The 24,213-nt window shown below is 40.3% G+C and overlaps 1 protein-coding gene across 1 annotated transcript in view; it reads right to left on the bottom strand.

Moving 5' to 3' along the window:
- Positions 1 to 1,474: 1,474 nt before the first annotated feature.
- The window catches only part of LOC149065917 (uncharacterized), a 72,645-nt gene continuing 49,906 nt past the window's right edge, over positions 1,475 to 24,213 (bottom strand). Inside the window, exons 3-12 of the mRNA XM_089253332.1 lie at positions 22,052 to 22,185; positions 18,084 to 18,192; positions 16,517 to 16,717; positions 14,129 to 14,244; positions 11,235 to 11,358; positions 9,292 to 9,422; positions 5,904 to 6,000; positions 5,540 to 5,811; positions 4,015 to 4,135; positions 1,475 to 3,902 (exon numbers count right to left, since the gene is read on the bottom strand). Coding sequence (XP_089109458.1) covers positions 3,665 to 3,902; positions 4,015 to 4,135; positions 5,540 to 5,811; positions 5,904 to 6,000; positions 9,292 to 9,422; positions 11,235 to 11,358; positions 14,129 to 14,244; positions 16,517 to 16,717; positions 18,084 to 18,192; positions 22,052 to 22,185 — 1,543 coding nt within the window. The 3' untranslated portion in view covers positions 1,475 to 3,664. The remainder of the gene's footprint in view (positions 3,903 to 4,014; positions 4,136 to 5,539; positions 5,812 to 5,903; positions 6,001 to 9,291; positions 9,423 to 11,234; positions 11,359 to 14,128; positions 14,245 to 16,516; positions 16,718 to 18,083; positions 18,193 to 22,051; positions 22,186 to 24,213) is intronic.

The following is a 24,213-nucleotide window of genomic DNA, read 5'->3' as shown; positions in this document are numbered from 1 at the left end:
ACTATCTCTACCAAGACCCGAATTAAATGTGGATAATAGGTCTGTAAAATATGGGACGATCCATCTAACCTAGAATCAACCCTCCCAACACATCACCCTGGGTCCGTGCCTACCCTGGGCTAAAATTCACTGAGCTTCCACCTTGTGAGAGTGTTATCCATGGTTGTCCTAACATCATGGGTCACGGCGAAGTGATGTTCTGGATCCCCCCACACTAATAAGCTGGAAGCAAAAGTTTACACATTTTTCCGTCAAAAATTGAGGGTGATGGTGCCGAAATGGAGTAACAGATACCCTTAGTGACAGAGTAAATTGTCATTTCTAGTTGCGGCCCCGACACAAAAATAGAAAAACTACGCCAATTGCGATCAAGAACTTGCGTTAATGCTCAATATTGAAATTTCGCTAAATTTTCATAAAGTAAGCCCACAGCCGTCTCAACAGCATCATAAGTCCGCGGACAAAGCAAAGTTTTCTGAGCCCCCGCCCCTACCTGGTTATAAAAAAAATACCTGCCCACCGATTTCCATACTCTCTCCAAAATTGTAACCAGTCCAAATTGTCATGAGGCCTCCCGGGCACTTGAGACTCCCGAGCGAAATGATTTTTCTGAATATATTCCCCCCTCTCCCACACCAATTTACGTACTTATTCTCAAAAATTGTAAACAGATATAGTCAAACCTCGTTAATGAGTCACTCTTGGAAGAGCAAAAATATGACTTCGTAAGCAGAGTGACTCGTTAAACAGAGTAAGCCATATTGGGACTTCCAAAAAAGTGACCCGGTAAGCGGAGTGACGTGTTAACCGGGTGACGCACTAACAAGGTTTGACTGTATAGTTGTCATGAAGTTCCGGGCCATGCGTTAAGGTTAAAAGTAAAGAGGGCATCAAAATCACTTGAGTGCTTAGGGCCTTTTCATATGGGTTAATCCGGCCCTGCCCTTACGGATATGAGCGGATGGGTTAAGATGACCCTAGTTCTATGAACGTGCTCTGCTGTGGATTCGGATAGTAATAACATATTATCTTCCACCATTATTTCACTTGAAAGCTCTAATTCTTCACAGTTCGCTGTAGCTTCTTCCTTTCATCCGATTTTCACTTGCGGCCCCGTTAGGCAGTGCCGTCTTAAGGCATGGGCCCACCCGGGCACGGCCCGGGGGCCTCACAAAAATGAATTCTGATTGAAATTTTCAAGAATTTGTTTGGTAGGGCCTCAGAAAAATCAATTGGCCCGGGGGCCCATGATACTCTTAAGACGGCCATGCCGTTAGGGCCTTAAGTTGAGAACCACTGGTTAAAATCACGTCCATGAATACCACCCTCAGTGATCTTGGCCAATAAGCGTAGCCCCGTGTTAAAATCCCATGTATAAGATGGAATAACGCCTCCGGGCATGGCCGTAGCCTGGAAAACACTTCTACAACCATCATTTCCATTATGAAACAGTTCAGAAGATACGCACACAAAATGGTAAAACGATATAAATTTATTAATTTTTTTCAACATTTGAACCTTCCAAACAAAAAGAAATAAATTGAAATTTGACGACTCCCAAAAAACAAAATAAAGGTGCTGTTACACAAAACACAGACAAATAATGCATAATAATGATAATAATGTCATGGAATGCGAATCGAACAAAGTGATGATTTTTGACGCGTCTCTACACACAACTCTTTAAATATAATATATTTCTATACATCTGCTAACACATACATCTTTATATATAGTAATATCGTATCATATGCTTGGATTTTTATGTCCGTTTCCGTCATGATTTTTATAATTCACGCATGCGCGAAATTTCAAGGGCTCAATTATTTGTCTTTTGTGTGTAGGAAACCTAAAATACGTGATTGCACAGGGCCGTAAGAGATCCTAAGTATGGACATGATTATGAGAGAGAGAGAAATATCAATTCGAAATCAATCAAGTGGCGCTAAACAAGGAAAGTAAATTCGGAAATACATCTCTGAGTGTCGAATGGAGTTTAGAGCCAAGGCGCCGCAAATGGGGAGGCTTATTGGGCTCGTGCCCCGGATCAATCTTATTATATTTTCTTACACGCTATACGAGGGGGCCAGTGAAAAATCCTAGATTTGGGTTCTAGGATTGTCTTCTCGATCAGGGGGTTCTGGTTAGAGTCTTCACGACTTGATCCTTGAGGTGTGTCACCGGTGACGTTCTCACTTTGAAAGAAAAGAACGAAAACAAATTACGAGAAGCCCTATCTAAAACTGCCATAAAATGCACAAGCTCTTCTGAGCCAGGGGTGCACGAACTCCGACCGCGCGGGCCAAATGCGGTCCGCTACTCGGTTCAGCCGGTTAGCGATAGGTGTTCCGGTAAGTATCAACACACACTACACGTTACAATTATCTCTAAGGTCGGGATTACGCTACAAAAGTTTGGTAAAAGATCTTTTACAAAACTTGAAAAATGCAACCGGTTACATTCGAGTGAATGTAACAGCTTTATTGTTTTTTTTTTTTTGTTTTCAAATTGTGTAAAAGATGTTTTGTTAAACATTTATAGTGTAATCCCGGCCTAATGTGATGAGAAAAGACTGGAATTTTACTATAAGAGTTTGATAAAAGATCTTTTACAAAAAAAAACAACCAATAATCGTATTGGTTACATTCGAGTATGCAATTGATAAGTTTACTAGTAACAATTCTCAAGTTTTATAAAAGAATTTTTATAAAACTTTTGTAGTGTAATATCGGCCTAAGATGACCATAAAAATACCGGAAATCCTGATCCATGTTCGACATCGTCAATTATTGCCAAAAAAATTATGAGATATTGTCATTTATAGCAAAAAAAAAAAAGAATTTCAATATTTTTTTGACATTTATAGTAAAAAAGTTAAAATTAGCTTGCCAATTTATAGTCAAAATTTTTCAGGGTAATTAAAAATTGAAGTTGCCAAATCTCGTTAAAATTTCTGCATTAAAAGCAAATGACGGGGAAATAGAGAACCACGGCAAGAAAATTGCAATGAATTAAAATGTAATCATCGATCCTTGATTTTCAGTGAAGACAAAGAATGCAAGTTAGTTTTGTCGAAAATACTGAAGAAAAAGTGGCATTTTATGGAAAATCGCAATGGCAATAACTGCGGGAATGTCCCGTAAACTACTGGTCATATGGTCACCGTATATACCAGTTTCTGGCCCGAAGGCGGTAGCAATTCGCACTCCCTATTTTAATCTATCATTCGTATTGCAACTTAAGGGGCAATCGTGTAATTGATGTGAAATTTGATTGTGATGTAACGAGTTTAATTAATTGCGAAATGATTTGAGGCTTTTCAGTAAACTCACTGAGTGTGCATCAAGTATGAAATATCAATGAAATTTTCTCCCCTGCGGTTGTTCGGGAGAATAAGGCAAGGTGTGCACACGGACGCGATTCTGCAAGCGGTACAGCCCGCAACTTTACGCGGATTGGTTTAAAAAACCTGAAATTCTCCGGCTTTAAACCAATCCGCGTCGAGTTGCATGCTGCATCGCTTGCATTATCGAGCCAGTGTGGAATGCACTTACGATTTCATCGCGATAATTTCCAATTTCTTCGCGTGAAATAAAACAACAACAAACGGGTATATCATAGTTCAAAAAATCCCCGATTTGTTTCTAGCTACAAATTCCTATATTTAGATGATGGAAAATCCCGAAACGATGGCCAGCAAAGCCACGATGACCGCCACCGATGACGAGATGGCGGTCAGCGAGATGGCCTTGTTGCAGTCGTAGTCGTAGACCCTCCTGCACTGGTCCGACTGCAGCTCGTACTGCTGTCTCCCGAGGAACGATTCGACCACTCGTCGCCGCTCCTGGTGGCACACGCGTCGCGATGCGTCGTAAAGGCAGTTCTTGAACGTCTTTGCAGAACTGAAAATACACAGAAAAATAAGTGATTATTACGTCACTTATCTTGAAACGTATCCATATCGGTCACCGAATATCAACAGAAATATACGTCCATAGAGTTTCGGATACTCACCAGCAAGTCTGCTTTTGTTTCTCCTCATAATCGCGTTCAGTGATGAGGATTCGCCGCTTCTCGTCCATGTCACGCTTGCAAACATCGTGGGAGGATTGCATGCGGCTCCTGCACATCTCGTCTGCAAGATGAAAATTTAAATAAGCCATAATTTGACATCCATTTATAATACACTCAAGAGCAATATAGAGGCAGTATGCAAAATAGGCGCTGTGGGCGGCCCGTGACCGCCGCTGACATGACGTGAGCACTCGTAGTTGAACGCATTATGAACAAGACGGGGGAATCAAAGTGCATTTGATGATAGACAAATTTTCGTGGTCCGACGTTATGGGTCAGTCTATCTCGGAAGCCGTGCAAGAACTGGAATTTTCACGTATCACGGTTTCAAGGCTAACCCAAACTCTATAGCGGTGGTTCTCAAACTTTTATCCTCCCTTGTCCTAGTGAAGCGTTTCTCAACCTATGGCCCGCAACGACGGCATAGGTGGTCCACACGCAAACTTCATCATAAGTTACTCCCACCTGAATGGAAGACTATTCAACTGTTGTAATTGATGTAAGTAATTCATGTACTTCTGGGTTTCATATAAAAATTAGACCTTCACTTACATAGTGATCATATATCTCATTACTACTACTAAACCAGACATGCACCTCGTCTATATTCCTCACCGGAACTTCTAACGAATTGGTACATGTTGGAATGTGTCTGTACGTATAGTGAACCTTCCGTGAAGATTGTTTCTGCGTAATGCTTGTTATGTGTAGTGCTGCCATCTGCAATCAGTTTTTTAAACTGAGTTTTTTCTCAACTCATAGTGAGTGAAGTGTAATGAATGAATAATCGTAACGTTGTGCGAGACCTTTTAACGGGGTGATCGGCTCGCATTCGCGACTCGAAGTTGGGGCCCAACTTCGGCCGATCACCACTGCGGTGACGGTGGGGTTTGAACCCAGATTCTCCCGATGCGAGTCCGTCACTATGACCACTCGACCACCACAGCGGCCATATGGCGAATCACATTCGCCGGGGCGGGGTAAGTAACTCATAAACGAAGTTTTGTCAAACTTTTATAGTGTAATGCCGGCGTAAGTTCGCAAAATTGCAAAATTGTTGCTGAAAATGATGAGAGATTATTAGAGATTAACTGAAAACTACAGAAAGCTGAAATATGTTCGAGGAAATAGCATTGAAGACAATATCATCATTGATCGATATTTTACTCTCGAAGTCTTGGTCAACCCCTAATTAATTAGTTCAAGTTGCACTTGAGGTGCTATTATGGTTATGATGCTGATTTCAGTTTGAAGTATGTGCAGTATAGGGTTATTATAAAGGATCTTTGTTAAAAAAGCCGCTGTGGTGTCTTTTGTCTGATCAGGGGCAACAACTTCTCGCAACTCGGAAAGGGTTTTGTGTGTTTGTGTGAAAACTCCTATTTTAAAGCTTCGTGGTGTTAAACAAAAAGAAGATATCAACGAGCCACGAAAAAGCATTGAAATGACCAAATTGCGTCTTTACCTTCGTCGTCCAAATGAGGAGGGTCATCGCGACTGTATGCACCGAAAGAGGAAGAGGAGTCGTATTCGGACTTGGAATATCTCCGATCCGTTCGATCGCTGTAAGATGAACCATCATAACGTCGACCACCTGAATCGGAGCGATCGTTGGAGCATTGCCAGGCCATTTCCTGGGCCTTCTCGATCAGATACTGGCCCTGGAAAAGGTGGTCCTCGCGTGTGCATCGGCGGCGAAGTTCGTCGTCCATGCAGTTTTTGAAACTCGTATAAGCACTAGGAACAGAGAGAGAAATCACAGTATCAGTAATAACCCAAACTTTTTGACGAGTTTGTTCGGAATCACGTTAAGAGAGGGTTTTACTCACTTGCAGGACTCGAATGAGGCCCCGTTCCTCGTTGTCGCCAGATAAGTCTCGCAGCGTTGCATCTCGCTACTCTTGTAACAGCTGTTGTCAGAGAAACCTGAAACGAACACAAATTATATTCCTGTTGGGAAACTTTCGCCACAATCAAGGTTTCGCATAACCAGATGAATTTGGGCGATTAACTGCCAACATCAACCCGTAAAGCTACAGGCCACACTCGTAATAGTCATTCGCAACTACAGCCCGCCCCACTATGATCGGATATCAACGATTCCAGCTCGCAATATCCAATTAAGCGGGGTATCCGATTATGCAGAGAACAATTCAACTGACTCGTATATAACGTTAGTACATTGAAAACTGACGAAGGATCAATTATTAATTAAAAAAGCTTCTCTAACAAATCAGACATCAAAAATGAAATTAAAATTATATTTAATTATACAAGGGCCCGGATTTTTATGCCCTAAAGATGAAACGACGTTGCTGATAAATCAAAATCAAATCTATTTATTAATTATATAAGATTAATAAAAACATTACATTTGATAAATGAAAACCACCAAGCAGACACCTAGGTCACATACTGGTTGTTACAATGTTAGTTTATAAACTCTAACAATTGACAATATAAAGTATAATTACAGTATTTAGTAATTTTGGAGAGAGGATAAAATGAAAAATATCAAAATACACACACATATATAATACATAAGTTATATCTAAAATATAATATAATGATGCAGGGGGTGCTTTATCACTTATATAAAAAGAACCTATAAATCAACATGAGTTTATGATTTGAAATAGTACAGCAGAGTTGACAATAAAAGGGAATTTTAAATGAGAAATTAACCAGTTGGAGCGAGAAGTCAAATCTGTAGCAAAGAAGGGAGTGCGAGTTTGAGGACGATTTCAATTATATTATATCAAAAGTAGTTTCCAATATTGACTATTTGAAATAAGTATTGTTTAAGAAGTTTTTTGAAAATCGAAAATGTGGATGGCTCTGTATAAAGCCGGAATTACACTATAAAAGTTTGATAAAATCCCTTTTATAAAACTTGAAAAATGCAGACAATAAGGTCACCGGTTGCATTTTCTAGAATGTAGCCAATAACCTTATTGGTTAGATTTTTCAAGTTTTATAAAAGGGATTTTATCAAACTTTTATAGTGTAATACCGGCCTAAGATCATTTGGAAGGTTATTTTATAAAATTTAGGAATGAGGAAGCTAAAATGTTTTTTGAGAATATTTTTATGAAATAAAGGCAGAGAATATCAAGGAAAAAGTCATCTTGTCTCCGCCGGGACTCTCGAACCCAGGCCCTTTTGCATACCGGGCAAGCATGTTACCATCTACACCACTGGAGACACGACCCTGCCTTCCTTATTTCACGCACTGTGGCGTGAGGCACTGAAGTAGAGACCTCTTGCCCGGTATGCAACAGGGTCTGGGTTCGAGAGAGTCCCGGCGAAGACAAGATGACTTTTCTTTCCGAGTTCACCTCAGTATAATATCCAGAAAATAATTTTATATATATATATATATATATATATAGCCTATATATATATATATATATATATATATATATATAGCCTATATATATATATATATATATACAGGGTGATTATAAAAAAACTATCCCGACATATGGGCTCCTAACTATCATACCATTCACAGAAACTGAATGAAATTTTGGCATAAGGTATTTTAATGTATGCGCTCAAGAATAATATGGAAAACAACAGTGTCACTCTAACAGTTACGGTTACAGTGAGAAAATTTCGAAAATATCAAATGGCAACACCAAGTTTTTTGTATTGGAAAATGTGATCTGCATTGTGAAAAACCCTAAATAGCGTTCGAGCGACAACTGTAGCATGAAAATCACCGGCGGTAGATAGGCTAAAAGTGAGGACAACCAATAAGGACAGAGAAGCAGCATAAAATAAAGCATTTTATTGTGTTTTCCACATGACCTTGTGGAGGACTAATCAGGCTGGGATCTCAGCCGAAGAAACGGTGTGACGAATGAAACGAACATTAATGCTCTGGTGCACGGCAAAGTCCTTTTTCCTTGCCCAGCTCCGGGGATTTTCGTGCTACAGGTGCCATTCCAACGCTATTTAGTGTTTTTCAGTATGGAGATCACATTCCAATACAAAAAACTTGGTGTTGCCATTTGATATTTTCTCACTGTAACCGTAACTGTTAGAGTGACACTGTTGTTTTCCATATCATTCTTGAGCGCATACCTCAAAATACCTTATGCCAAAATTTCATTCAGTTTCTGTGAATGGTATGATAGGGGCCCATATGTCGGGATAGTTTTTTTATAATCACCCCGTATATAAAATTAAATGTAAACAAATTGAATACTTAGAAGCCTTCACCTATTTGCAAATGTATTTATCTTAATTTGGCAACATATTTTTCATTAATACCAATGTTTCATTCAATAAAAGCATTACGTGCATAGTGGTTGACTGTTATTAACAGGTGAAGCGTAGTATTCGATTAAGCGGGAAAAAAGTCGTTGAAATTACCATACAAAGGAGGGAGGGAAACTTTAAAATTATTTCCATGAGAGAAACTTTGGTGCTTTCATTCGTATATCCGCTATAAGATTAAGGTAAGCCGACTGTATTTGCTTCCAATGTTTGCCTCCTTGTCATGCAATGAAACACCAGCGACATTGGGTCAGCCTGCAGTCAGCCTATGCTCCTTGGCGAATATGTGTGCTTACAGACTATTTTAATACTCCAATGCGTGTTGTGAGTCAGTGGTCCAGAAAGATTTATAGTTCTCACTATAAGCGTACGCAGAATTTTCTCGGGGTGGGGGGGGGGGGGTTACGTTTTTTCCTGAAAAATAACACTATAAACTCGGCTTGAGGGGGGGGGGTAGAATCCCCCCGCCATCCTTTGCGTACGCCAATGGTTCTCACATCTGCAACAGACATCCTCAGTTAAAGGCAAGAGGCTCTGGATAGTTTAATGAGAGACTGCAGTGATTGGGGTTCGACCTAGTTGTCGGCTGGATATTCCGGGAACAGTCGTGACCGGTTAGTTAGTTAGGTAGGTGAGACAAAAACCTGAGTCGCTCAGATCTATTCGGCTGCCCGAAAATATCCAAGATCGAGGCTGACGTCACGCTGGTGTCAACCGTAAATGCTGGTGTCGGATTCGAATGAACACGAGGCAACCGAATATTACTCTCTGGATCGCGGCTTATTTTTGAACTGGAATCTTCTTTTCATGGTGTATAACTCTTTTTTTTCTTTGAATATCGAAGACGAGACTTAGAAGGGGGGTTCATTTCCAGTGGAAATATCTACCATTGAAAGCATCAGACACCATCGGGGAAAAGACTAAAATACTCACTTCCAAAGGTGTCGCACTGCCTAGAGAGGAAATCCCTGGCTCTATGGAAAATGTCACTCATCCTGTCTCTCTCCTCACGTGGTAGACACGTCGTCTGCCATAGGAAGCAATTGAAGTCATCTCTGATCTTCCTGTGTTTTTTAACACGTAAAAGAAAAGGAAAGCATAATAAAATCAGTGAAATAATAATCAATTTTGTAATCAATATGTAAACCAGAATAAGAATACTTATACAGGGTGTTCTGTTAACGGACCGACAAACTCAGAGGGTTGTTAGTAGGCATCAAGAGGAACAAAAAATTGCAATGGAACTTGGTGTGTCGAAAACGACGCTGAGAGGGTGAAAATCACGAAAAACGCCTGCCGGTTTCGACGTTTAAACAAAAAGTACAATAATAACTACAAAAATACTTATTTGATTAATTATTACAAGAGTTGGTGGAAGTGGTGGCCGCTGATGTCATTGCACAGCCGACGTAAAAACGATTCCCAGACGCGCTCGAACATACCTGGTACACTTTTGATGTCTGCCGCAACGACCACAATCCACGCTATGAGATCCTCCTTTGTGTCCATAGGCTTCGCATAAATGGCGGTAACGTCAGATATGGTGAGCGAACCCACGAACGCATGCAGCGATCAACTGACATCCACCTTTCGTCTCCTCTGGAATCAGAGTCTGCATGCGTTTTCCGCGATTTCATCCTCTCAACGTGGTTTGCGATGTCATGTTCCATTGCAAATTTTGTTCCTCTTGATGCCTACTAACAACCCTCCGAGTTTATCGGTCCATTAACAGAACACCGTGTACAGCAGAAAGCAATTGGAACATAATAGGAAAGCATATGAGACTAGAACACAAACGTGAGAAGTCCTTTGAGTTTGTAAAACCCGCCGGGCTGCCAGAATTGATTGCACCACCTCTAGAGGGCGATTGTAAGACTGGGGTTTTAGCATACGGTTCGTGACACAAGCCTGGGTCGCAGGGGATTTTGAGTTGGGTCGTTCAAATCCACTAACAGCTAGGGGCTCTTCAGCTACGGGGCTAGACCCTAACTTGATTCGCAGGGGATTTTGAGATAGGTCATTAATCTACATCTACTTTTGCAGTCAGGGACTCTTGAGCTGCTACTAATAAACTGCGCGTGCTCCTCGCCCATAATCTCCAACGGAACCTCTAATGAATGGGTACATGTCGGTGTGTATGTGTTGTGAACCAAACGTGAAGTTTGTTTCTCTGGAAGGCTTGTTATGTGTTACTCCTGAATCTGTCTTCCGAATTCCAACCAGACAAGTTGGTTGGTTGTTTTTAACTTGTGCAAACATTAAAAAAAAAATTCATACTGTCATGTGTGATTTTTTTAAATGTTGTAGGCCTGATTACTCTGTGTGGAGAGACTTTTAAGGATTTTTGAGCTACGAATCACGACCCAAACTTGATGCACAGGGCCCCTGAGATGGGTCTTTCAAATCCACTAACAACCTGGGGCTCTGGAGCAATGGTTCCCTGTCCAAACTTGATTCACAGGGGCTCTCTAGATGAAGTCTTGGAAATCCACTCACAGTCCTGTTATAAATGCATTTATTGTGTCACGGGTTTCACTAATTTCAAAAAACAAACAGTCCCAAGGGTCGTGAAGCTGATCTTGTTGTTGACTTTGAGTCACGGCTGAAAAAGGTTAAGAACCACCTGTCGTAACAGATAGCACCTTTGCCCCCGTTACAAGCTAGCAAGGAGTGGTGTGCCAATCAAGAGTAAAACGTGTATTGGAAGAGAGTGATTTTTAAAGGTGAAAGTTTTGTGCACCTTCAAATTTGTTCACAACGAAGTTTTGAAGGTGGCCCAGAGGTAGACACAGGATTCATCACCAAAGATTTCTGTACTAGTCTCTTCGCAAACACTTCTGTGGATGTTTGATTATTTGCCAAATGATTACACAAACCTGCATGATCTGGCGTCCTGGCTGTATTGACCGTTGCGGTTGTCCACGGACCTCTGGAGTCCGTCACGGCATTGCATCATCCTGTTTCGGTCGCATACCTCGTTTTGACAGCAAGTTATGTCACCTTGCATTACAAAGAAAAAAATGTAATGAACACGTAAGAAAAAATGCATACGGGTATACGCTAAGTTCATGAATCAATAGAAATATGACAATGTGCAATATACAGTGTGAACTGCTCATAACCGGCGAAACGAAAGGGGGGGGGGTGTGTGATAGACGAGTTCAAGTGGAACATAAAACATTAGTGCAACCCTGTCCTATCTCTAACCGTTTTCGAGTAAAAAACCAAATTTGTGAAATTTTTGTAAGACCTACACGCAAACAAAGCTTATATTTTGGGAAGAACAGGAAAAAAAAAATCCTATGAGGTGGCATCATTTTCACTGGAATATCCGGATTTCATGGCGAGCTGCAAGCACTGAAACATTGGCAAAGTGCAAAATACAACTGTCGCTAACATCGGTGACCCCTCCAATTACGCAAACACCTACAATCAGTCAAATTTACCAAAAAATTACCTTGCTTGTGTATTTTACCAGCTTAATTCGGCCTTTTGTTCGCAATACGCAAGTGGAATCTGCGCTCGTCGAAGTAGATATTTGACAAAAATTCCGAAACTTGCTTGACAAGGCTCCAGCCCTGGGGCCCGGGAGGATTTTAATCATTTTTTTTGTTTTTTCACGCTATAAATTCATCATAAAAGGGCCCCCGTGAAAGTCTGATCGAGGCATACGCGGAGATAGACTTGGAGGTCTGGGGGGGGGGGGGGCAAGATGATGATGATGTCGATTCATCTATACATATATGCATTAGATCTGTCGACTTCACCTTTGATGCTGGGGGGGGGGGAGGGGGGGCTGACAAAGATTGGCGAAATGCAAAATCCAATAGACGCCAAAATCTACTAAAATGTGTAACTTCGACGAACGCTGATTTCAGTGATGTATTTCAATTAAAAAGCTGAATTTCTCCTGATTTTAGAACATCGGTATAGTTTGCTGTATGCTCTTCCGAAAGCTGGTGCAATGGAAAAGGTTTGGTAAATTTGACCGATTGTATCTGGAGAGTTGTTTGCGGAATTGGTGATTACAGATTTTGGCAGAAATTTGATTTAGCACTTTGCCAATCTTTCAGCGCTTTTAGCTGGCCATTAAATCCAGGAATTCTGATGAAAATGATGTCACGTTATAGGATTTTCTCTGGTCATTCCATGTATGTGCTTAGTTTGCGTGTAGATCTCTCAAAAACTTTACAAATTCGGGTTTTTACAGACTTGGCGCATTTTCCTCCCGTAATAATCCATTATCCACCATAACTCGGGAACGGTTAGATTTAGGACAGGGTTGCTGCGGTGTTTCATATTCCACTTGGGCGTGTCTATCAGTTCCTCCCCCCCCCCCACCCCACTTTTGGTTTGGCAGGTTAGGTGCAATTCACCCTGTATACCAGGGGTTCTTAATCAATGGGTCGGGACCCAAACTTGGGTCACAGGGCTCTTGAGATGGGTCGTATGAATCTGCTTGTAATCTAGCTTTTTATCTATTTGTTGCACCATGGTTCCCCCACATCTTGGATTCAGGCCCCCATGCTGAAATCTTTGACGCCCCCCCCCCCCTATAGTGAATTTATAGTGTAAAAAACGAAAAAAATAATGAGATTTGTTCCCATTATTAGGGCTGTTGCGCTGTCAGCCATATCTTAGTGAAGCACGTGTATCGGACCACGGCCTCCTCATTGTTTGGGGTATGTCTCAATGATTTCCTGCGGCCTGGACTCGTACAGGGCCCACTCGAGCCATTATTTCATGCACAGTATTGTATTTTTGAGGGAGAGGTCGGCATCCAACACGGCATGACACAGGAATTCTGAAAAATTATCCAAGTAAAATTATGACATTGAACAACTTTTATTTGAAATTCAGGCGTAATGAAAATTTGAAACGTAAAAACAGCATAATTCCGGAATTAATGAAAAATTATTCCAGAAATAACGAGAGAAATAATTATAAAATGAATGAAAAATAATCGGAGATTTAGTGAGAGAGAAATAATTTCAAGAATTCGTGACCGCTTTTCAACATTTTGCCCCCCGTTTGATTCGGGTCCCTGGATTCAGGGCCCATTTTACCAACACGAGCTTGAGATTAAACATAATCACCGTTGAACATGACGCGATACATTTTCGGTTAATGACCAAAAATGGATAAATTACAGTTTTGGAGAATAAAAATTAGTTTGCCTGATTTTACATCAGCTATCGAGAATGTCCGCTGTCCGGGAGTGAAATGCATTGAAAGCCCTATTCGGTTGGGGCCCTTGTCGTGAGGCGTTCCGTGTTTTTCTTGATAGGGTGGTGTCCCCGTTCTGTGGCGGGTTCTCTTTCGTGTGTGCGGTGGTGGTTCGGGGGGGTGGTCGGGGGTCTCCCTTCGCGGGGCGCTGTGGACCGCGCCGGCGGGGCCTTGTCGGGGCTGGGGGGGGAATCGCTCCCGCAGTGCTGTCCTGGCTTTGTCGAGCGATGATGTGCCCTGGGATTAGGGGTGTGGTTGTGCTGTTTGGGGGGGTTGGCGGGATGTTGGTCCGAAGCGGGTATGCTTTCCCGGCCGGCTTGAGTTTTTTCCGGCACGCTCGCGATCTATGAGCTTATATCTCAAAAGCGACAGAGGCTGGGCGTGCTCGGTTCTATACTATACTATTTGATAAGAATTAAAAAAATAATAAAAATAGACCGATGGGTCGCGAAGTTGATCGAGGCGTTGATTTTGGGTCGCGGCTGAAAAAAAAGGTTGAAGAACCCCCCTGTGCTGTGTATGCGGTGCAAAATAACGGACTTACCAAAGTTGTTCCTGTCGTATCGATCGGATGAATGCCGGGATCGATCACGGTCGTAATTGCCATCGGATGATCTGTACGAATCCCTCTCACTGTAACGATCCCGTTCGGTATTTTGCCTGCCAAGAGAACGAAAATTTACTTTGATGAACGCTGTTACACAGACTACTACTGTATATACATGCATCTCGTACACATTCCTCTGCGGAATTTCGAATTTGTTACATAGTCCACAGTATAGCCGAGTGGGGCCTGACTTTAAAGTGCCACGGGCCAGGCGTTCCTCTAGTTATCTCACGATGGGAGTCTTGTTGAAAGCCCTGATATAGGACAGTGATTTTCAACTGGTGTGTCTCACGACACTCTTTCGGCTTTTAGATAAAGCTAACAAGGAAATCGTCCCAATGTGACGTCTTCAAAAAAGTTTTGAGAAAACCGCCAATGTCTACACATTTAAATTTAAAAAATCCAGCAGTATTATTACAGGTCACTCAAAAAAAAAAGTAAATACTAATACAAAAAGTCCGTAGAAACTAAAAAATTCATAAAAACCGAAATAAAAAAACGGTTTGCAGGGTTAGCATCGCTAGGTCACGGGAATTTTTTTAAGACAGAAAGAAAAAACAGCCGATAGGTGGCGCTGACGTACACAAGTCGAAGAAAAGATACGCAAATAACGAACAAAATGCCTCCAAATCGTTTATTACAGCAGTATATGTTCCACATGACCACCACCACAGGGCATAACACATTGCAAGCGAGTTACAAATCCAGCAACGGCAGAGTACGGCAGGTCCACATACAACGGTTTACAACGATTGTGGATTAGAAGCACAAGTTCTTATAGCCATCTCATTTGCATATTTCCACCGAATTCGCTCGTACAAGCGCCACCTATCGACTGTTTTTTGAGGTTTTTTTTTTCCTCTCAAAAAATTCCCATGACCCAGCGATGCTAACCCTGCAAACCGTTTCCGTTTCGGTTATTTTTCCGGTTTTTTTTATTCATTTTTAAAGTTTCCACGGACTTTTTGCCCACCCTGTATTTTGAACGCCAATAGAAGCCAAGAAAGAATTTAAAAAAAACCTACAACGCGCTAAAGTGAAGTCTTTCTTGTAAGATATCGCTAAGAAGAGCGATGAGTAGCCGACACTGTTATGATTTGTAATAATTTTTTGCGGCTTTAATTATTGCATTCCATTGGTGATTTTTTTTGTTTTTATGTGTTTCCGGGTACGATGAACGTACTTAAATTTTTTCATGATTTTTGAAGACACCTTCAGACCCTTTCCTTTTAAGGTTATACACCAAAAATGGCATCTAATCTTTTAAAAAGAGCAGAATAGGGAAAAGCGATTGTCTATATTGCTCACTGAAATCCCAGGCTGACTCTTCCGCCATATTTCAGTGCAAGTGTGACGTCAGTATTATCGCTGTAGCACAATCGCAATTCCTTATCCTACATTTTTTTTTACTAGCAAACGTCCCCTGGAGTGTCAAAATCAGTTTTTTTTTTTGTTCAAAGATGGAGAACGATGAGCCCCACTCCCCTCTCTAGACCTTTTAATTGGTGATAGACATAATACTGACGTCATACTCAAAAATCACAGATGGGTCAGCCGGGTATCAAAGGAGCTCTAAGTAAGGCAGTATAAAGCCGGTATTTAAAATTCTCATATCATTATTGAGTGTGCTGTGAACGTAAAAGTGTTAATGATTTTTTTTACTGGACCTTAGGAACCTCACGATAACGGACACCCCCGGGACAAGATTTCGTTCGCTGAAGGGAAGCGTCCGTTAATACGTAGGAAAATACAGTGAAGCCGGTTGACTCAATTCAAAAAAAAATGTCCGTTAATGGAAGAGACCGTTATGTGAGATTCCACTGTAGTGATCTTGATGTCCCGATTTTGTCTCCCTAAAATATGGCCAGCCTGGTATTTACTCGATTTTTGGTGAGCTTATTTATCCAGTCGAAGTTACGTAACACAAATATCCAATCATTATCAGCGCTGTCTTGATGGTATACAAACGTTATATGCCGTCTTAATCAGGCCACGAGTCAAACAGTAGGCTCTGTAGGTCATATACGAGAGACATCCATAATTACACGTGTACTGTACAAGAAACAAGAATTTTAATTATTTACGTTCCTAAACTTTGGCTCAAAGGGGCTCCAAACAATTTCATGGTTCCCCGAACTCGTTAAAACGGCTTTAATACAGCGAGGCGCCTCCGTGACAGACACCAGGGGGACCGAAACGGAGAGCGTGCGTTAATAATAGCATATAATTTTTAATGGACACTCTCCATAATTCGGTGTAAATAAGTTCTCAAATTACGCTATTAAACAGCAATGAAATTTTATGTTCGCGTTTCATCAAACTTACCGTCCATAGTCTCGTTCCCTGTCCCGGAATCGGTTGTTGTCCCTGTCTCGGCCGCCGCGGTCATCAGTTTCCGAATCCCGGCAGTTCCAGGACAGATCTTGAGCCTTGGCCACTAGATACTGGCCGATGAATATGTCTTCGTCGGGCCTGCATTGATTGGCCAGAGAGCGCATCACACACCTATAGAAGTTGTTGTAATCCCTGGAAGAGAGAAGATTGATACAAAATTTCCTCAGATCTTTGATCGATTGTTGTGCATTTATCAATCAATTGGACCGTTTTACCAATTCCGGAATCATTATGGAGAAATCATAGCAGATACAGTAAAACCCCTCTTAACGGTCACACAAAGTGTCTCAGCCCCTAGACTCCGGCACCTATGCCCCCTTTTAAAAAAGCCTATTTAAATAAAGTGTTTCGCACCCCAGCTTAAAGGTCACCGTCAGATACGGTCACGGACACCATTTTCATCCTTCGTTCCATTGGACTAAAACCCCTGGGCGGATACTAATAGCTGCAGTTTTGGTTCAAATTACGCTCACTAGGTGACAACACAAGTAGCACAAGTTCTAATATTTGATCCACTTTTTGGCTACTTTTCAATGAAATTTTGGCTTGAAGTTTGAAGAAGAAGTTTTGGCAGAGTTCAGAAACTCTGATGTCAGTTTTCTGGTCGTGCTCCTATATTTTGCAATGATTTCAAGCTGTTTAAAATGGCCAGCTCTAATAATTGTCGCTCTCTATTACTAAGAGAAGAGAATCCGAAGACAAAAAAAAATAGGTATCATCGAAGTTGGTGTCATACAGTGAAAGACGCAAAATGGGAGTTCCTTGGTCTTGCAAATGAATTCAATGCCGGAAGGATAAGTTCCATTTCGAAGCAAAAAGAACATTGAAAAACGGCAAGCAAGCTAGGAAAAATAAATTTCCGAAGACAGGACTTGACGTAGACGCAAATTTTACACGATTAGCTTGTTTCATCAAAGAAATTTACCACTTTCCGACCCGATTTTCACAAGAAAAATCTCGAGAAGCTATGAAGGAACTCGGACTCATCAACTTCAAAGCTTCAAATGGTTGATCGGATCGTTTTCGTGCGCATCACGAAATTTTATTTGAGAAATTGTGCTTTGAATCTGTATAAAGTGTACGAAGAATGAAGTAAAAATTGCCAGGAATATTATCGAGGAATATTCAGCCAATGCTATATACCAAAGATGTCCAACAGCTGCTCCTCGGGCCGCATGCGACCAAATGTTTGTGTGTGAGTCAGTGTTCGAATACTCAGCAAACCCTACCAAACGTCGATTGATCAGTTTTTCAAATATGTGTATTTAAACTTTCATTATTCAGTATTTAAACTTTGTACAATATTTCTCTTGTAATTTTAATTGTATATCTGCGAAATAATTACGTACTTTCAAGACTTTAAATGCATCTTATATTGTCAGAAGTTCTTTCATTTGCAAACTGAGAAACATTTCCCTCTTTTACGGACAAATTTTTTTGTCCCGCGAGTGCCCGCAAAAGAGGGGGGATTTTTTATTGTATTACAGCAGATATTTACCTGCAGTTTTCAGAGTTGTAAGAGGTGTACGTTCCACTGGTGAATGATTTGGAACTTTCGCAGTCCTTCATCGAGCTGCCACTGTAACAGCTGCTGCTTCTCCAGTTGTCTATATATTAAAACACAAAATCAACATTAGAAATTTTTAATTAACTTACATTACACTGTATATTTTACGTTATACGCACTTAAATACGCCAACGTTCGAATCTAAAAGAGAAAAGGTGTTTTTTTTAATTTCACAAAAAAGGACCACCTCTGGTCCGCGAACCATAATTTGAGAAACACTACTCTAGTTCAAAGAGCCTAATACTTTACTTTGCCGCTGCCAGACACTTAATACAAAATAAATGCAGTCAGATCTCGTGTTAACATCTGTCACTTTTAACGTCTGCCATAGGCGCTGGAACATAGGGGCTGAGGCAGCACCTCCTGGAGATAGGCCTCTGCACGGGTTGCCATAAACGTCATTCAGACTACCTAGACAAAGTTTGACACATTTTGAAACACAACGTCCTAATTCGTTTCTTCTTATTTTGGCGTAGAATCTTCCTGATTGGGCTCACAAATACCGCATAAAACAGACCTGAAAACAGAAAAAACCGGGATGTTCCGCGAAATACGGGACTTATGGTCATCCCAGAGATAACTAAGCAAAAGAAAAGTCCTTTTCAAACTGAAATTGCTGACATTGCCAGGGAAAAAATTAAACGAAATGTATTCTTGGAAAAAATCAGAGAGAATCAGGTTTTGTGAGAAGGAATTTCGAAAAATTCCAGTACGTCAGATTATCCAGAACTTTCGGGAATAAAATATCATCAATTGGTATATTGTGCTGCCATCTCTTGAGAAAATTTGTTATGATAGCTTTTGGTAACACATTTCCGAACATATTCATAAATTTCTTTTTTTAGAGGGTATTTAGCGTTTATTTCGTGAATTTTTAGATTAAAATATGTAAAAAATTTTCTTTGTCAATGATATTTATATCAGTTAAAATTATCAGACAGTAACTTTATCCGGGGTATATAGTTAATAAGCAGTAGTTACTCGCCGGAGTTGCTTCGCTTGTGCTATGCTTACATCCTGTGTGCTGTGCAGTTCCGTTGGCTACGGAATTGCCAAGTGTGTTAACTCCGGTTAAAAAGCCGTTAAATGTGATACCGTTTAAGTTAACTGGTAAATGTCTGAGAAAAGAAATGTCTTCATGTTCAAGCCGAACATCCTGAGTTTACTCAAATATCGTTCATCAGTTTACCAATTCGAAAAAAAAAATGGAATCAACAGGAGAAGTGCATGCACATTGTGGGGCGGCTCCATTTTGCCATTAAAAAATATATGTGGCCGGGATTATTACACTATATAAAACAGGAAACGATCGTAGCGAACCCCTGAAATAGGAGAAAATAATGGCCAAATCTATTGCTCCATCACTTTGGTTACCCCCCCCCCCCCCCCCCCCCCGAACGAAATTTCTGGCTACGGTCATGGCCCCTACAAGGGGTGGGCTGACAAGGCTCCAGACCTGGGGCCGAGGACAATTTTCACAATTTTTTTGCTTTTTCACGCTATAAATTCATCATAAAGGGGCCAGTGAAACTAGCTGGAGTAGGGCACCCCCCTACTCCAGGATGCCGGGGTCCTGGACGGACAGTAAGGTCATGCTATCAGGAGTGGCAATCGAACTCTTCAAAAATTAAAGAACTCCAACTTTTAAAAAAACTATATTTTTCTTATAAAACGATGGTTTTGTATGTTGCCAAACCTATATCTAGGGGCCGTTCAAGCAGGGGTGCAGCCAAAAAATTTCGTTTGGGAGTGGGGCCCAAAGTGATAGAACAATAGATTTGACCATCTTTTTCCCCTTTCTTCGGTCATTTTTTCCCATTTCCGGGAGGGGGCCCAAACACCCAAGTCCTCCCCCCCCCCCCCGCTACGCCCTTGCGTTCAAGTATTACGTCAGCAGATTTTTAGCAACTTTTGGCCCCCCACCCCCGTCAGCTCTGCCCCTACCTCCTAACGCATATTGGGGTCAGAGACGTACGTGGGGGGGGGGGGGGGGCCTCGTGTCCTCTCAACCCCAGACGATCGAAAAAAAAATTTTAATTAAATTTTCGGAAGGAAAAACCTTTTTTTTATGTTATTTATAATCAATTTCTGTTAATTTCAATGCTACTTGGAGGCTAAGAACTCAAAATTTCTCTTTAAGAAATTCGTTGCGACCCGCCCTCTAAGCGATGTATGCTAATCCCATGCCCCGCGGACCAAATGTGGCCCGCCACGTAGCTTGGAAACACACGGAAGAATTAACGATAAAATTTAAATTATCGAGATTTCGCAAAAAAAAAGTAGTAGAAATTCAAATTTTTTCCATTTATTCGTCAAAATTGGCAAATTTCGCATTTATCGCATTTATTTCGTGAATTTCACATTTATCGCGGTTATTCCGTAAATACGAAATTCGCGTATCTCTAGTCATCAACCACTCTTTATGAAAATGTGAAATATTCTTAATGGCATCTACTTATTGAGAACCTGAACTAACATTTTCCCTAATGATAAATCCCTTTCAGAGCCACTTAAGCGATCTCCAACTGTTTCACAGATCCTTCAAGTGCTCTGGAAATGTGTCCGGGCTGCTTAAGTTCCCTGGAACTGTGCAACGCATCGCTCAATTGATCCGTAATTATGCCACGGATCACTTAAACTATCTGGGAATGTTCCGCGGGTAACTTGAGTGGTGTAGAACCGCACTGGACGGCCGCTGAAGTGCTCTAAAAGTGCGTCACATGTCACTCAAGGGATCTCTAAATGTGCCACGGATCGTTTAAGTGTTCTGGAACTGTGTCGCGGGTTACTTAAGTGATCTGAAAACGTGCCACGGGAGGCGCATGAGCCCCCTACGCCCCCCACCCCTTCCGCATACGTTTCTGATCCCACCAATATGCGTTAGGAGGTAGTAGGCAGTGCTGACGAAATTTTGCTGACAACGAGGGGGGTTCAGAGTTTTGCTGTCCTTTAGGGGGGGTTTAAAACGGCTAAAAATTTGCTGACGTAATACTTGTACGGCCCCCTGTGTTATGTTAAAAATATAGCACACCTTTACACCCGTTTTTGCACGCAAAAAAAATGTTTTTTTCAATCGTTTTTATGTCCCGGTGTGGACCATTGAGGGTGGATTGATGAATGTTCCAACGGGGACCCAAGCGAAACATAAGGGCCGAAATTATAGAAAAATTTAAAATTAATTAAACTAAAAATTATAATTAATTTTAAAATTATTAATTAATTGTTAATTTTAAAATTATTAATTAATTGTTAATTTTAAAATTATTAATTAATTATTAATTTCAAAATTATTTATTATTTATTACTTTTAAAAATTATTAATTATTTATTAATTTTAAAAATTATTAATTATTTATTAATTTCAAAAATTATTAATTATTTATTCATTTCAAAAATTATTAATTATTTATTAATTTCAAAAATTATTAATTATTTATTCATTTCAAAAATTATTAATTATTTATTAATTTCAAAAATTATTTATTAATTTCAAAATTATTAACAAATTATTAATCGTTCCTTTCATTATTTTCTGTATTTTCAGTAATTTTTTATTTAACGAATTCTGAAATTATTTTTACTTGATTCGTTTTAAACTTGAATCTCCTCATTAGTTTTCGTTCGAGTGTGAGCAAGATTTTCCCTGCACCCGGGTTCATGGCCCCCACATAGGGGAAGGGGGCTGACAGGGCTCTAGCCCTGGGGCCCGGGATGGTTATCAACATTTTTTTTACTTTTTTACTCTATAAATTAACTACAGAAAGGGCCCGTTAAAAGTCTGACCGAGGGGCCCGCAAAAGATCCCAGCCTAGGGGCCCCGCTACAGGATGTGGGGGCCATGCCCGGGTTGTATCATTTGTATTCGACGATTTGCAAAAGGGGACCGAAACTGTACTTACCACCGAGGGAGTCGCACCCATCTCTGAGATAGACGTAAGCATCTCTGATGAGATCGGAATTTCTCTGTCGATCGCTGTCAGAAGTCAGGCAACGGGTTTCGCGCAGAAGGCAATTGAAATCTTCACGGACTATCCTATAAATATAGCAGGAGGAAAAACACGTAACCATTCAGGATTTTTACGCAGTTTCTAGAGTTATTTCATGTACACGTTATACGGTGAATGTGATATCAATCGGTTATTATGCGTACTTACCACGCAATAGATTTGGTAAGTTTGATAAGTCTATAACCGGCTAATATACATAATACCCAAGCGTCGTTGGTAATTTTGATGAATATTTGAAATTTACCTCCTTTATCTGTGATTATGCATAATACCCCTAATAATACCCTAGTGAAATTGGTGAATGTGATAAATGTGAAAAGAAATTCCAAGTGTGTCTAGTATGTGCGATGAATGTATAGTCGGACCCCGATATAATGACACAATACATGTGTGAATTATCATGTATAGTGTATATATATATATATATATATGCATAATCGCCGGTAGAAGTGATAATTTTTTTAGCACTTACTAAATTTACCAACGACCCTTGGGTACCATGCAAAATTGCCGGTAAAAGTCATAAATTTATGAAATTTTATCAAACTCACCAAGATGCTAGGTAATTCGGCATAATGACCAGTTATTACGTATAATTACAGTCGAATCCCGTTTTAACGAATACCGTTATAGCGAAAATCTCGTTTTAACGAACACTTTTCTAATCCTCCAAATAAGTTACATAGGCACAATGCTAGGTAACCTGGAATTCCTTTATAACGAAATTTCGTTATAACGAAGTGATTCTTCCGGTGTCTTGGCGTTCGTTATAACGGGATTCGACTGTACTACATTTATCAAATTTTTGCTGTAATATATATATATTATATATGAATACATATTATCTTTCAGTGTGATCGATTTACCAAAAAAATTCACACATACTTAAACATATTTTAGTGTAACTTATGAACATATCATGCAATCCTTTAAATTTTGGTTCATAACCTGCATCATTACTAGCTAAATTCACTGTGAAAATCACAAAGCATTTCATTAATAAAATTTTTTGCAATCGTGTTTCGAATATCACGTGAATTTTGCCTAAAATTTGACATAAAAACGACTTTTTCGTAGAAAATATAATAGATAGACCGAAATTTGTCACTGTTTTGACCATTTCGAGACACTTTCTATCACAAAAAATGTATTTAAAGTTCACTCCAGAACCATTTCAAAGAAAAGTGACAAGGAAGGTAGTCGGATACCTTAACACTAAGCTCAACAAGTGTAATAACCGCACGGTATTTTTGAGCATAGTGATTAAATGATGCTATGAACGGTCTTATATAGAAAAAATAAGTCTTCCGGAGTAGATTTACTTTTGAACGAATTTTTTTCAAAATTTAAATGCCTCTGCTCGTTCTGTTTTACTCTCAGGGTACAACGCTATGTTAAACAATCAAACTATACATAGCCCCTGTTTGGAAATAATTATTAACCCGATTTTTAAAAAAGGTGACGCTCGAGATCCGTCTCACTAAAGAGCAAGCCTTTTTTTTTTTACATGTTAACTCAGTGATGGTAACCCCGTCAAGCAAAATTTCCCACAAAAATTTCCCTTTTGACTAAATTTTTCCTACACATTCCGAAATTTTTGCTGCCATCTATCGGTGGAAATACGTAGTCAATTATTTTACACTAGAAGAGCATTGTTTGGCATTTATATATTTTTTCAACAGAAATTCATTTGTTTGACCAAATTTCAAAATTTCCCACAAACGCCAAGAAATTTCCCATATGGACCAATTTTGGCCAATTTTTCCCACGAATATGAGAAATTTCCCACGAGTTACCATTAACTGGTGAGGAATTTGCCCCACTAGCCTTCCTATTTGCCCCACCAGTGAAGATAAAAAAATGACCACTGGTGGTGGGGCAAAGCCAATACCTTCTAGACCAATACCTTCTGCTCTAGAAGGTATTGGCAAAGCCCTTTTCTTGTTTTCCTGAGGCAGCTTCAACTTCAAACCCTACCAATATGAAGGGAGTCGAAGGAAAAACGCACACAAAAAGATTTCCCCGTTTGTGTGCGAGACTGATCTAAAGTTACG

Source organism: Pholcus phalangioides, unplaced genomic scaffold, assembly GCF_987345545.1.
Source record: "Pholcus phalangioides strain wild (caught in Gottingen) unplaced genomic scaffold, Ppha-v1.0 ptg000037l_1, whole genome shotgun sequence".
Taxonomy (NCBI): Eukaryota; Metazoa; Arthropoda; class Arachnida; order Araneae; family Pholcidae; genus Pholcus; species Pholcus phalangioides.
This window is presented reverse-complemented; position numbering and strand designations above follow the sequence as displayed.